Source organism: Sceloporus occidentalis, unplaced genomic scaffold (assembly GCF_023333645.1).
Source record: "Sceloporus occidentalis isolate IW3139 unplaced genomic scaffold, rSceOcc1.0.p SCAF_457, whole genome shotgun sequence".
In the NCBI taxonomy this organism is placed as follows: domain Eukaryota; kingdom Metazoa; phylum Chordata; class Lepidosauria; order Squamata; family Phrynosomatidae; genus Sceloporus; species Sceloporus occidentalis.
The window spans coordinates 172,424-186,087 of NW_028317437.1; the positions used below are offsets into that span (position 1 = coordinate 172,424).

Below are 13,664 nucleotides of genomic sequence, written 5' to 3' on the forward strand. Positions count from 1 at the left end.
ATGGATGAATACGTTGTGATGAACCAATGGTCCCAGGTCTACGTCAGCCAATGGGACTTTGAGGCTTCTACCCCGGATCAACTGAGCTTCAAGGCTGGGGATCGTTTCCACATCCTGGATAAGTCGGGGGATTGGTGGACGGCCGTGAAACTTAACGCCCAGGGCTGTAGGGTCGGCAATAAGGGCTTCGTGCCGTACAACTACCTGGCCGAGGAGGGCACCGTGGAGGAGCAGTCGTAAGTAACCCACCCGGGGCAAACGAATCCCATCCCAAGCCAGCCTCGTCCGATTATAGCCGATACATTTTTTTTTAAAAGGCTGGGTTTCTGATGTGTTCTGGAGACAAAGCAGAACAAAATCCACTCGCTTGGACAAAATATCCAAACCGTGTAACTGTGTAGATTTTTCGTTTATTAATTTTATTTTATTTTTTTTTATGATTTTTAGAAAATTTTAGAAATGTTTTATTTTTTTTATTTAGTGTTTTATTGTAATTTTTACGGAATTTTTTTTGTGTACAAATTACAGGTTTTTTTCATTTTACTTTTATTTTATAAATTTTATTATTATATATTAATTTAAATTAATTAATTTATATAAATTATTATATTTGATATTTTTTATTAAACGATTTTTTAGATTACAAAAATGTTACTTTTATTATTTTTATGTTCTTTTTTTGTAGTATGGTTTCTTTAAAAGGAAGCTGAATGTAGTCGGTGTTTTATTTTACTAAAAACATTATTGGGGCTTTTAGGGCTGTTTAACCCTGTGATGCCCTCATACCCAGCAAACATTCTGACCTCCTAGAAATCTGTATATATATATAAAGCCGTCAGTATACGGGAGCGTTTTATATATACTTACCAATAAACGTGACTTTGTTCAGAATGAAGTTTTGTTTTCACGGTAACTTTACAGAATGTTGACCCTTTGGAATGATACTTTGGTGAAAGATGGGGCTTTTGGTAAAGACAAAACCCCGCATACGTTTGTAAGTTTATATGTTCCATCCCAAAGTTCCAAGGAGTGAGGGATTAGATTGCAAGATCTTGTGTTCAGATATCTTGATCTGGGGCCATCGTTGCAGGTGGTTTTTCGGAGAACTGTCCCGCACTGAAGCTGTGACCCTGCTAATGAAAGATGGGAACCATCCTGGATCCTACCTCATCCGGGTCAGTGACAAAGGTGGCTTCAAGTACGCTCTGTCAGGTAATGTGGACCTCTGCCACCCTCTACCACCCGGCGGCAGCTCCATGCAACCTGCTGCTCGTGTTCCTCCCTCCCTCACTGCAGACTCCTGTGATATATCTGTGTTTAAGTTTAATGAATAGTTTGTTTGGGGTATAATTATATTATTCGCATGATTTCCGCTCTTCTTCCTCAGTGCGGAGCCAGGACAGCGTCAAACACTTCAAAATCCTCCAGAACAGCCGTGGAGAGTTTTATTTGACCAACGAGAGCTCTTTTCCCGACCTCACTCAGCTGATCTCTACACACTACGTGAAGCCCTTGGCACAAGGGCTGACACTCACCAAGCCGTGCGTGAAGGTGAGCGGGAAACTGGACGGTCTCAGACAGCGACAGCATGCAGGGTACCAAAAAGCAAGAACAAGCCGGCCCATGTCAACCAGACAGGGCCATAATAACGTAGGATGGTTGGTTGATGTCATGGGCGGCAGAGCCGGGCAGAAGGGGGCATTATCTGTAAGCGGGGCTTCTAACGTCTCTACTTTTCACCTCCCCGTTAACGCTTCCTGCTGCGTTTATAGAACATGGGCGATCGATTTCACATATAAAGGGTTAATCGCTGGCTCGGTACCAGGGGCTGTTACTCAGCATTCCCGCATTTTCTCGTCGCGCCACTAGGGGGCGACACAATCTAACGGCAGACTCTTCTCCCCAGCATGAACCAGTGGCCAGCGAGCTGAGCCCAGTTCCCCTGGACGAGTGGGAAAGGCCGAGAGAGGAGTTCACTCTCGTCCGCAAACTGGGAATGGGGAACTTTTCGCAGGTTTACGAGGGATACTGGAACGAGAGCATCAAAATCAAAGTAGCCATCAAGATGATAAAAAAAGGTGAGTGGATAATTTATGTCTTTTATATCTGGGGGCTTATTCACTAAATATGGTTTACAGATATGTTGCGACTACTCTCCTTAACTCTGCCCGATTTGGTTTAGACGTGACCAACCAGGAAATATTCATAAAGGAGACGGCTTTTCTGAAGACCCTCCGCCACCGGAACCTGCTGTCGTTGTACGCGGTCTGCTCGGTGGGAGATCCTTATTACATTGTCACAGAGCTCATGCCAAGAGGAGACCTTCTGAGCTATCTGCAAGGTGAGTGCGGGAGAGACAGATTGGCAGCCCGGCAGCATGCGCTGAACCCCGCAGCATGCGCTGAACCCGGCAGCATGCACTGATTCCGGCAGCATGCGCTGTGGGTTGCAGTTGGGGGCCTCACAATCTTCCCAGCAGAGTCTAATTGGAAGCCAATAAAGACTAATTGTCCCGGTTTAGTAACTAGAGCTTCCCCCTGTGTGGCTTGTAGGCTGTGAGGAGGACACGACGTTCATAGACACTCTTCTGGATATCGCCATGCAGGTGGTGGACGGCATGTGTTACCTGGAGTCCAGAAACTGCGTCCACCGAGACCTGGCGGCCAGAAACGTCCTTCTGGGGCAGAACAACCTCTGCAAGATCGCCGACTTTGGCATGGCCAGGATCATCAAGGTGGGACCTCCTCCCGAGCATTTCAGATTCTCCGCGCTTTATACCCCTCGCTTCTCTCTTTACATTTTCTTCTCTCATAGGACGACTGCTACATGTCCTTGTCCAATAAAATCCCTTACAAGTGGACAGCTCCCGAGGCTCTTTCTCATGGACGTTACACCACGAAATCCGACGTTTGGTCATTTGGGGTCCTTTTGCATGAAATCATGTCCCTGGGGATGACACCATATCCAGGTAATCCCAGGTATTTTAACCAAATGATACCCCGTACTTCACTGAAAGGGTGGTAGATATGTGGAACAACCTCCCAGCAGAAATGGTAGAGGGTAATACGGTGAGGGTATTAAACATGCATGGGATAGACATATGCCTCCTGAATCTAAGACAAGACCAACGACTGACTTAGGTTGGAGTGTTTGAAGCGGCCGACTAGATAGGGCCGGAGGGGGCGATGAGACCTGTTAGATGTTGCCTATGGGCGCCAACTTTTCTGATTTTCTTTTTGTCTCCCACCTACACTTTATAGGAATTGCCACCGCTGAGCTGCTGCAGTTCCTCAATCAGGGCTACCGGATGGAAGCTCCCAGGATCTGCTCAAAGAAAATCTACCAGGTCATGCTGGATTGTTGGAGCGCAAGCCCTAAGGGCAGGCCGAGCTTCGGTGACCTGAAGGTGGCCCTGGAGAACCTAACTCACTATGACTTTACGGACGGCCTTCCGAAACTGCCCAAGTTCAAAGGTAAATTTAGCATGTGAGGCCGATGGAGACCCATGAGGTCAACGCTTCGCCTCAAAGACGAGAACTTCATAGGAACCAGTCCGGAGAGCGTATAACGAAAGCTATGGAGACCACCAGATCATATGGAAATCCAGAAAGACCTCCCGAAACCTTTACATCAATAGACATGGCTGACCAAGAAATATGGTGGCCCAGAACACATTTCTTCATGCAGACTGTGCCTACAAGCCCAGCTCTTGGGGGCCTAGTCCTTTCACTCATCCGGTTTACTGCCCGAGGAACCCGTGGAAGAGAAAAGGAGACTAAGGTGACGGTATCAAAGCAGCCAGAAGAACCGGGCCTTGCAGGGAAACCTGTGAACAACCTACGGGTGAGATAACAGCCCACAGTGATGGCTTCCAAAAAAGACACGGCGGATGCCACTTTCCCCAGGAGATCAGGACACACCAGAAGACCCCGTGGCCCCTGCCGAACAACGCCGGTTCCTCAACTGAGCCGAACCCCAGACTTAGCCGACTGAAAACATCCATTTCTACCACTTTCCTTTTTTTTCTCTCTTTTTTCATTTTTCAGCCTCCGTTTGCTATTCCGAGGCTCTTATCTCCTCCCCAAAAATACGTTTTATTTATCAAATTATTTAAGTGTATAGAAAATAACTATAAATATTTAATGGCTTTTCTCTATTTTTCCTTATTCTATACATAACATTACACACATACACGCATTCTATTTCCATCCCGTGGAGGGATTTATCCCAGGTCCTAGAGATTTAATTAGACCCAGGTATTCCATTCGTTCTACTGCGAGGTTATGCAACTGCCCTTACAAAGGGGGGGTTAAAAAATACCACCCTAAGTTACCCCTAGGAGGCAGTTCGAAGTATATCACAAAGTCCCTGAAGCGCCCCTGCCTGTAACATGCGCAGGAAACGTGCTCTAGAAAAGTAGGCTAAAGTTCATTTGGTTCCAACACCCTGCAGGGCTGGGAGAGGCTTTCGGCCCATGTCTACTAAGCAGCGACAAGCCAGCCTCCTCGCCTTGTTGTTAATTTATGACCCGTTCTGGGAACAGGAGGTCCGCGAGCCGATTGTACGTTTTGTTTTTAGAAATGTTCTTGCAACAAAGACACAAATTGTAAATAATTTACATGGAAAAAAAATACATGACCTCATTTACTTCTTTTTATCTGAAATCTTAAGAATTTTGCTCATTTGTTGCCAAGCATTCTTGCACCCAAAGGGTTTTGCTTGCTCGAGGGGGGGGGGGGGTATTTTTTGTGAGGTAAAAAAGCCCCAGGTATGTAGAACACCTGTGTTAAAGTATCCCGTGATGTAAATAGGAAATAAATAATAAAAAAAATCTTGGAATAATATCTAATTTCCAAACTGTGTATTTATGAGTTTCCGTGGAAACCCAAAAAATTACAGGCAGTTCCTTCTCTTACTACCCAATAATTTGGATACAAAGTAACACCTTTTTGGAAATGTGTTTCCTGTTCTGGGCTCTCCTTGGTTTGAAAAAGTAATTTTTTTTACCCAAAATTAACCCGTGTCTTTGGAACTGTCCCTCATCATGATAAAATCCCTGCGCGGGATGCGCCGGAGCTCCGCACGTCAGTGATAATTCCCACAAGGAACAGCATGGCTGGAAAAAACCTTCAAGAATTCTGAGTGCACCTGTGCCGAAGCAGGGATTTCTGGGGAAGCTTGTTTATATTCTGCTTTACAAAAGCAACTGTGGATCATGTTTTAGTCATTGAGAAGCTTCCAGTTCCCACTGGTTTCAGGAGGCCATGTGGCTGCATGGGGGTCTTGCTGGGTTTTGGGGGCCATGTGGCTGCATGGAGGTCTTGCTGGGTTTTTGGGGGCCACTTGGCTGAGTGGGGGTCACTCCTAGGATTCAGGATGAGCGGCCGCCTCTCCATGGTATCCTGTGGCTACACGTGTGGGCGACTGTCTGGGTTTGGTTCCGTGTTAATCATTACAAACGACGAAGGACCATCTAGAACGCCGGTGACCGCGACGTCTCGAGGACTCGCATCGCCAACAGTCCGATTTCTTGTTCAGGATCGGGTTCTGTGTCTGGCTCCCAGAAACTGTTTGCCAAGGGCAGTGCGAGGCCAGAACCGGAAGCCAGGCGGACGAGTCTTTAACAGCCCAACGATTCAAGATGTATCAGATTCCCCAGTATAATACCATGGAGCAGATGGCCATCTCGGGTAATCAAGCCCCCACCCCGGTGTCCTGGTTATAAGAGATCTTTGATGGCCCCAACCGTCCGATTTCCACTCCGGAGATGACCGGAGACGTCACACCCCGGCGCTCCGTTCGGATGCTGGGGGACTGCTCTGGATTGAGCCTAGGAAGACCCCACAGGTAAATACAGCACTGCCCTGCTTTATGACCTGTTGTACAGCGGTAAGGTGTAGGATGGTTATGACATCATGGACTCCTGTCAGATGACCTTATTGGCAAAGGGAGAAAGCAGCCCCAGTCCTATCAAGTGGCTTTGGAAACAAACTCTGCCTGGGAAGGGCAGATAGGCGACAGCCTGGGGTACATTCCTGGTCTTATTGGGGTACTTTTTATTTACGGTGAAGGGTCTGCGTGGATGAAATGAGCCTCGATGCGGTTTAGGGACTGCCCGTGTTTATTTCACAAGTGAAAAGTAGCAAAGCCTTTTAAGGCAGGATATCAAACAGACAATTAAGAATGTTTCAGTGTTACCCATGTGATACAAAGCGCTTTTTTTTTGTATTAAAAACATGAAATTAAAAAACTACAGTTAAACGATGGGCAGTCCGGGGGGTGGGGGGCGGACAGGGAGGGCTCCGCCGCCTAGCGTCGTCCTAGTGAGGAGGGGAATGCATGGAGGGCTCAGGAGGAGACGGCTTCCTCGAGGTCTCAGGAGTCAGGCCGCAGGGGATAAGGCCGTTGGTCACACGGAAGTTTCCTGAGCTGCAAGAGAGACAAAGAATCTATCAGAGCCGACTTCCGACATTCTAAAAAACCTAATTCCATCGTTGTATTAATCTCTGCTGGGAGGCTGTTCCATTTATCTACCACCCTTTCAGGAAAGGATTGTGGATTATGGCTTCTTGTTCTAACATTTCTTCTCTTGAACTTTATATTTTTCATCACATCCCCTATAAAGCCTGTTTTACCATGGGTAGATTATGAATAATTATACATTATTAATAAAAGCAAGTAATAAATAAAAATCATTCTAAATAGTTACAATTATCTGGCCCCGGTTGTTTTCTTAAATGGTTACTAAGGAAACAAGTAAAGTAAAGAAATCGGGAACACGTGGAAGCCACGTAACCAGACACTCACTTCTCTGGGGATTCCGAAAGCGTAGTCATTACCGGATAGGTGGTCTTTCCGAAGAAGAAGCTGGCCCACCAGTGACCAGGATCCGACTTGGGAAGACCTGCAGGAAGACAGAGGGATGAGTTTTTGGATTCAGTTTTAAGGCCGGTCATCTGGATTCTCTGTATCGACATGAAGCAGAAGGACCTTTATATCCGTTGAGTTTTAAGACAAGATTGACCCGACACCACAACCCCCTGATGACAAAAGCCAACAGCTGTGTGGTCCTCCATGGTGGCGGCACTCACCTGGGTGGTGAGGGATCACCTCACCAGAGTAATCCACACTCCCACAAGAGCTGTTGCTAGATGTGGATCCCAGGCGTCCTGCCAACAAAGAAGAAGCAAAATGTAAATCACATACATTAGAAGGACCTTATTTTTGACCTCGAGGTCCCCGTTGACCCCATGTGGAGATTCTAAATAAATGACCAGGGTATGAATTTAGATCCCCCAGCAGTAACCGTGGCCACCTCATGGTTTATCTTCCAACTCCGCTCATATTCCCCAGATAATTCCAGTATCTGGCCTGAAAATGTCTTCTCCACCCACCCCACGTCCACCCGGCTCGGCCAGGAACACAGAGTTCACTCACTTCGGTAATAGTCATGTGTTGCAACGAGAGAGCCACTGGATGGAATGGAGGCCATGGTTCAGGTCTTGTTCCTTATTTAAATTGTAAACCCTGGAAGACAGAAGAAAGGAGGATTCATCACATGATCTGGAGACAAACCCACCGAGGACCATTAACGCCGAACGAGATGTTCCAGAAATCAGCAGCAGACCCGGTGTCCTTTGGTGAGAAAACGCTGTTACGGTCAATATGGAGACGGTAAGGAAAAAATATAGGAGTACGTTCCACCACCGGCCATAACCTAAAAGAGTGATTTCACTAAAAATTCACAGGACTTTTAAATCTTCCGGGGGAGGTTCTGCCACCCTGCGGGTTTTTTTAAATCTATTATAAAGGAAAACATGCCCCCCCCCCATAATAGCCACTATTTACAAGATTCATTAATTATTAGCAAGTTATTAATCGCTAACGCATGAGATCAAGGTGCGAACCAGGTGCGCCGACACGGAGCCGGCCATTGGGCGATTCCCCCGACGCCTTCACCCATCCCCTAAACCAACCCCGATAATAACAGCGGGATCTCGCCAGTAACAAAACAGAGGCCACGTGATCGTGCCACGTGCCAAAGGATTGCAACATAAACTCTATATACGCAGATACCGGCTAAATTGCAAGCTCTGTGTACAAGATTAGTTTTTATCATGGACTCACGAGCCCTATCATCCCAAACGTCCTCGAGAACGAGGAACGTATCTGAAGGCTCCGTGGAAAACGGTCAGATTATTTCACTAAAATTAGACACTTTTTATCTGGTTTTCTGCACGTGTCTTTATCTCAGGCTTACACAAGCACACGGGGTCACGGGTCGCCCACGCGGCTTCCAACACACAGAGGAAGGGTAAGAAATAGACAAGTTTAATGGGGGGGGGGGGATGCCTGACAGGTGCAGAAATAGTTTGTCTTTTGGGTAATAAAGAGAGGGTCGTAGTTAAGTGGAACATGCATGGGATAGACATACGGCTCCTGAATCTAAGACGAGACCAACGACCGATTAAGGTTTGAGTCTTTACAGCAGGACGAACGGGCGACTAGACGGGGGCCGGATGGGGCCGATCTGCCGGGGGGCTCTGGGTTTCTAGCTGAGACTCTTGGGAGTTTTAGGCTTCTGATACTGACCTGCAACTGTTATAACTGTTAGAACAGAACGAGTGAAGATGTATCCAAAGAAGTATTACAGCCGCTTCCGGGCCGTCCGCCATCCTCACCGACCGTACCAAACTCGCTTCGCGTATAAATAACTTCTCCCGGCAGATCAGTGAAGTCCAAACCTTGGAGAAAACTTTCCCAATTTAGGTACTCCCCCCCCCCCTTCATTTCCAAGGAATACATTTGGGGGCCCCAGGATCTTGGCATGATAAGGACCACTTCGGGTGGATGGCCAACGTCTAATGTTCCCTGTTCCGCTCCGGAAATGGGGTCGATGAGCTCTGTGGGGGAAGTCAGAAGCCACTTTTCGTGTTCGGGGACCTGAGATGGTTTCCGGTGACACCAGATTTATTGAATTGCCGGCGTTTGGGTCACGTTTCCGATACAGAAACGTCTCTACGAGATTTTACACAAAACTTTCCGGGAAGCCCAAGAAAACTGCGGGGAGGATCCAGATAAATCCCTGGGTGTGTTTGTCCTGAGGACGTGCGTTGAGGTCCATTCTCCTAACAGCCGACGCAGGGAAGGAGGCTGAGCGCTCCTCGTCACGCCACAAACTGCTTACCTGGAAAGCTGATCTGCCTGTTACATAAAGAGATCAGTTGCCTCATCTCCTTATGTTTGGATTATGTTACTCCAACAGGTCAGATATTGCCCGAGCTATAGGCACCCCAAAAGAAGCCACGGTGCCCCCCCACCCCAGACTGAAGCCACGGTGGCCTTTGATATTTCTGATCGTTTTTGGCATCTATGGTCAGCCAGGCCATCAAGGGACTCTGTTGACCATATGGGGACCCCAGAAGCATTTGGAGGGGTCAGTGCGCTTATTCACTAAACCGCGAGTTTATTGGGCAACGTTAATTCAGCCGGTTCCTGGAGCCGGTCGGTTTGGACCCCGCTGAGAAAGTCCTCGTTAACGACATTCAGGGTCGAGTCCGATGAGACTCACGAAATATGAATCGCCGAGGTTGTAAACGGCCGAGTCTTTCGTAAGACTTTGGTTGGACCCCTAAAAACGCGACCTGGAGACTTCCCAATACATGGTCCTCGAAGCCGGGACCCGAAAAATAATAAAGTAATAATTTTTTCGGTTGAATAAGTCGCGTCTTCCTGGCCTTTAAAGAGGAGGCTTTGGGGAGGCGCCCCCCCCCCCAGCTCCACAACGAGGACATTTTGTTATTGTCACAAAACCGTAAAAACAAAATGTAATCGCTGAGAATATTTACATTTAACGTTCGATGAGCAGAACATATAATTATATATATCCGGTCTGTGAGAGAAGCCATCAGCTGCTCCAGGGATTAAAGGGTTAGCTGGGATTTGGCCGCTTTCAGCAGCAGCCGTGAAACCGGTTCAGACTGGATGAGGCACATTCATCCATTAACCCCCCCACCATGGCAGCAAACAAAGGCAGGGGCTGCTAAGATTAACCCTTGCACTGACCAAAAGGGAGTAATATCTTTAAATAGCAGCTCAGGAATCTGCAATGAAAGTGGGATCTGGGCCAAGGAGCTTACAGTCTTAGCTAAAATGTCAGGAGGCTCTACGCCAAGGAGACCAGAGGCTGTGGTTCGCTTTGTACAGTGCTATGGAATAGGTCGCCATGCGGCTAGCAGGAATAACACACAGAGGGTTATATAGAAAAAAACATTTGGTCGTAAATGGAAAGAAGGCTGAGCCGCCGCGGAATCTTTAGCCCTCTGAATGTATTTCTTACTTGTGCAGCACCCAAAGGGTTAATCATACTTGGCTCTATGACACATGCAGTGAGACTGTACACTGGAAACCAGTCCCCACTGGTATCCCGCTCACACCCATTGTGTCTTTCCTGTTACAAAACAGTTTCTGGCCACATTGAATCACTCGGATTAACCCTGCAAGGCCGGTAATGGAACCCTTACTGTACTGGCATTAAACAGTTAATATAAAGGCTTGGAGTTTCAAACAAGTAAGGGGGGGGGGGGTTGGAAAGTTTAACCTGTTGAGTCTCAAAGAGGCCAGAGCCACTGGCACTTAGAAGGTTAATATAAACCGATATATCTAATGATTTTACAAATATCACACACTATCCCATTAATGCACACAGTCTGCTATTGGACACATTGTATAATGTAAAATATTTCATAAACAGGTTATTTTTTTGTAAGAAAATAAAAATAAATGATAACTACACAAAGGAGCTTACACTCTCATTAAGAATTATAAAACAATTAGAGCATAAAGCGTGAATCGACCCTGAGCTGTGATCACGATAAAGTTTTTATAAAATAATAAAAATAGATATTATGGTGATTATTATTATTATAATCATTATTAGTTACCTGTTTTCCGACTTGCTGTGTCCTCGGGAGCCTGGCTCTAGGGGGATCAGACGCTAGGCGACGGGGCCCATTTGAAAAGGAGAAGCTGGGAGTTTTCTCCACGACCAGAGATTTTATCACTGAATGTATTATGGGAAAGAGATGTGGAGCTCGGCTTTATATAGCTGGGGCTGGGGGCGGGGTTTGAGGGATATTGGGAGGGGTCAGGGGAGGAGCCAGTACTAACATGTAAAGACTTGAGAAATAAGGAGCTGAGTGTGTGGGGGGGGGGAGATAGTGAGAAAAGAGGAGAAATTTAGTAAAACAAAATATCTAAGACGGAGCTTCTTCTTGCCCTGGGGGTCTAAACGTGTTGGCGGGGGGGGGGACTTGCCTCTCTTCCCCATAGAAACAAATCCTGATGACGACGAAAAACCATCAAATCTTTTACTTAAATCAAATGTTTCTTCTTTCCAAATTCTCCCAAATGTAAGCGATGATTTACCGTCACAATGCGATATGATTGGCCCGTTTCCCGGCCACCCCGCTGCTTTTTTCCGTGGCAGGCGGCGCCGTCTTCAGGCCGACGTGGAGAATCGGCGTTTGATGAAATGAACAGAGACACCGACGTTTCTGAAAGTAAATTTTCCTCCTCGGGTTCTGACGCCGGTCCGGGAATCTGAATGTTTATGACTTTTATGCTTTAGGGGGTTCTGCGCTCCACCAGTTTGTCTTGGTTTTTTTTTGTAATGATCCAAAATATATTTAGGAAAATTGGGTCATTTGAGCGAATCCAAATCGGCGCGTCAGACTAATGGAGGGCGACGTGACCTAAATATAGGAGGACACAGAATTGGGATCATCCGAGGGGAACTAATGAAACAGCTGCTCTCTGAGCCATGAGAGGGAACCGATTTCACGGAGGGACTGGGGGAGCGGGGCTAAGATATGGGGAGAGATTTGGGGCTGAGAGTCAATCCCCTTCAGGGCATGGTATGATGTCATAGCGTCGATACCTGTATCTAGCTTACCTGAGAGATCTCTAAATCAGCTGACGCTCACACTCTTTAAATATTAACTCTTTAAAGGGCAATCACATGGATCCTATTGCAGTGACTGGCTAATGATGGCAACCAAATGGCCCAGCTAACAGTCGTTATGGAAACAGTTACTGGTCAGGAGGTAAAGATATATTTTGAATGGAGTCACCTGTATTCAAGCAGGGATTCCAGCTGTGATAGAGCAGGTAGAAAAGCACGAATCGTGAAGCTCAGATATAAGTTAATCAGAGGAGAATATGAAGGAGTCGGCTCCAGAATGTGTGACCTTGAGAATCTGCCCCATTTATCCTGAGACTGGGGTAAAACCCCTGAGAATCTGCCCATTTACCCAGGGACCCTGAAACTGGGGGGGGGGGTTCTGCCCATCGGGTTGTTTGGCAGGAGTTCAGACCGTTGGGATTCCGGGTTAATTCCCAGTTTACACCATTACGGCTTTCATCAGAGCTGGTAACAGGTAAGACGAGTTACATCAGCCTCCAGGAAGCCGCCGGGAACCTGAGAAAGACGCACCTTGAGATCAGGTACAAGACGTCTCCGCGACTCCCTGTTACTTCTCCAGAAACCTTTTCCAGGAAACCCATTAAACAGAAGTCACTGGGAAAAAATATAACGTACCCCCAAATCCTAATAATTATTAACTATTTAGAAGAACCCATAATCCTTATTATTAATTGGTTTATATAGATAGCGTCATCAGACCTATAGATCGCCAGGGGCCGGTGGGTGATGCACTCTTGGAGTTACAGGATCTGGAATCTTAATTAAGAGTTTCTTACACAATCACGACTTTTATCCTCCGAACCATCTTTTCCTTTCCTTCAGCCGGAGGGCATGGATTTGGGAGGGGGGCTTTTAGTTTTTTTTTAGAGGGTCAAAACATAAATATTTCAAAGGCACCACATCTAACAAAATATTATTTTTTATTTAGATAAAAACTATATATATTTATTCTTTTTTTTGTATTAACATTTTAAACATAGATATATAGAATATGAGAATATCTGCAGGGCTCAATGGGAACTTATTCAATTTATTCAATGGGTTTGGGTATAAAAGAGTTTTCTGGCCCACAGAGCTAACAATCTAGCTGACCCCAGGCCTGATTTCCCCTCTGATTATGGAGTTTGCTGGATGAGAGACTGGAATGTGACGTATTAAGGGGACATTTGGTGTTTTTGGTGCATAGGGAATCCACCAATGTATATCCCATTAAGATCCTCATTTCATAGAATACTGGCTTCCCGGGGGATCTATAGAAATCATAAAGTAATTGGATCCTGTCTGCAAAACTCTGTCCAGATCCGCCTCCCAGCGGAATACTTTGCTTAATATCATCATTATTACATTGTATCCATGGAGCTCCAGTAGATTCCAAAGAGCCATTACAATGATGGGGAATACAAATTAGTAATAAAATGACACAATCAGATAACTGGTACAGAAGGAGAGGAGGGCTCTGTTCCTAGGAGCTTACAATCTATTAAGGGTTTAAGGGGGGTTAGAGCGAAGCAGAGGGGCTGCGTCCATTCATAACGATGTGTTTTGTTCGGGGTATATATGAGTAGAGATGCCCCATAATGTTCAGGTAAATTTGCCCCCTGACGATCTCTTATATAATTTGGGGCAGCATAATTTAGGTAACTCTAAAACTGGCTGTTGCTGCCCCCTGCTGTTCATGTTG

The 13,664-nt window shown here is 46.3% G+C and overlaps 2 protein-coding genes across 2 annotated transcripts; one reads left to right on the forward strand and one right to left on the reverse strand.

Moving 5' to 3' along the window:
- LOC149271836 (protein-tyrosine kinase 6-like) lies at positions 1-3,490 on the forward strand. The gene is made up of 8 exons (XM_089507095.1): positions 1-236; positions 1,091-1,212; positions 1,388-1,551; positions 1,907-2,078; positions 2,183-2,341; positions 2,553-2,734; positions 2,815-2,968; positions 3,261-3,490. The coding sequence occupies exons 1-8, from the start codon at positions 1-3 to the stop codon at positions 3,488-3,490; spliced, it is 1,419 nt and encodes a 472-aa protein (XP_089363221.1).
- Positions 3,491-6,320: 2,830 nt separating this feature from the next.
- LOC149271837 (pancreatic progenitor cell differentiation and proliferation factor A-like) lies at positions 6,321-7,492 on the reverse strand. The gene is made up of 4 exons (XM_089507096.1): positions 7,438-7,492; positions 7,092-7,169; positions 6,808-6,904; positions 6,321-6,429 (listed from the first exon to the last, which is right to left on the reverse strand). The coding sequence occupies exons 1-4, from the start codon at positions 7,490-7,492 to the stop codon at positions 6,321-6,323; spliced, it is 339 nt and encodes a 112-aa protein (XP_089363222.1).
- Between the last annotated feature and the right edge of the window lie 6,172 nt (positions 7,493-13,664).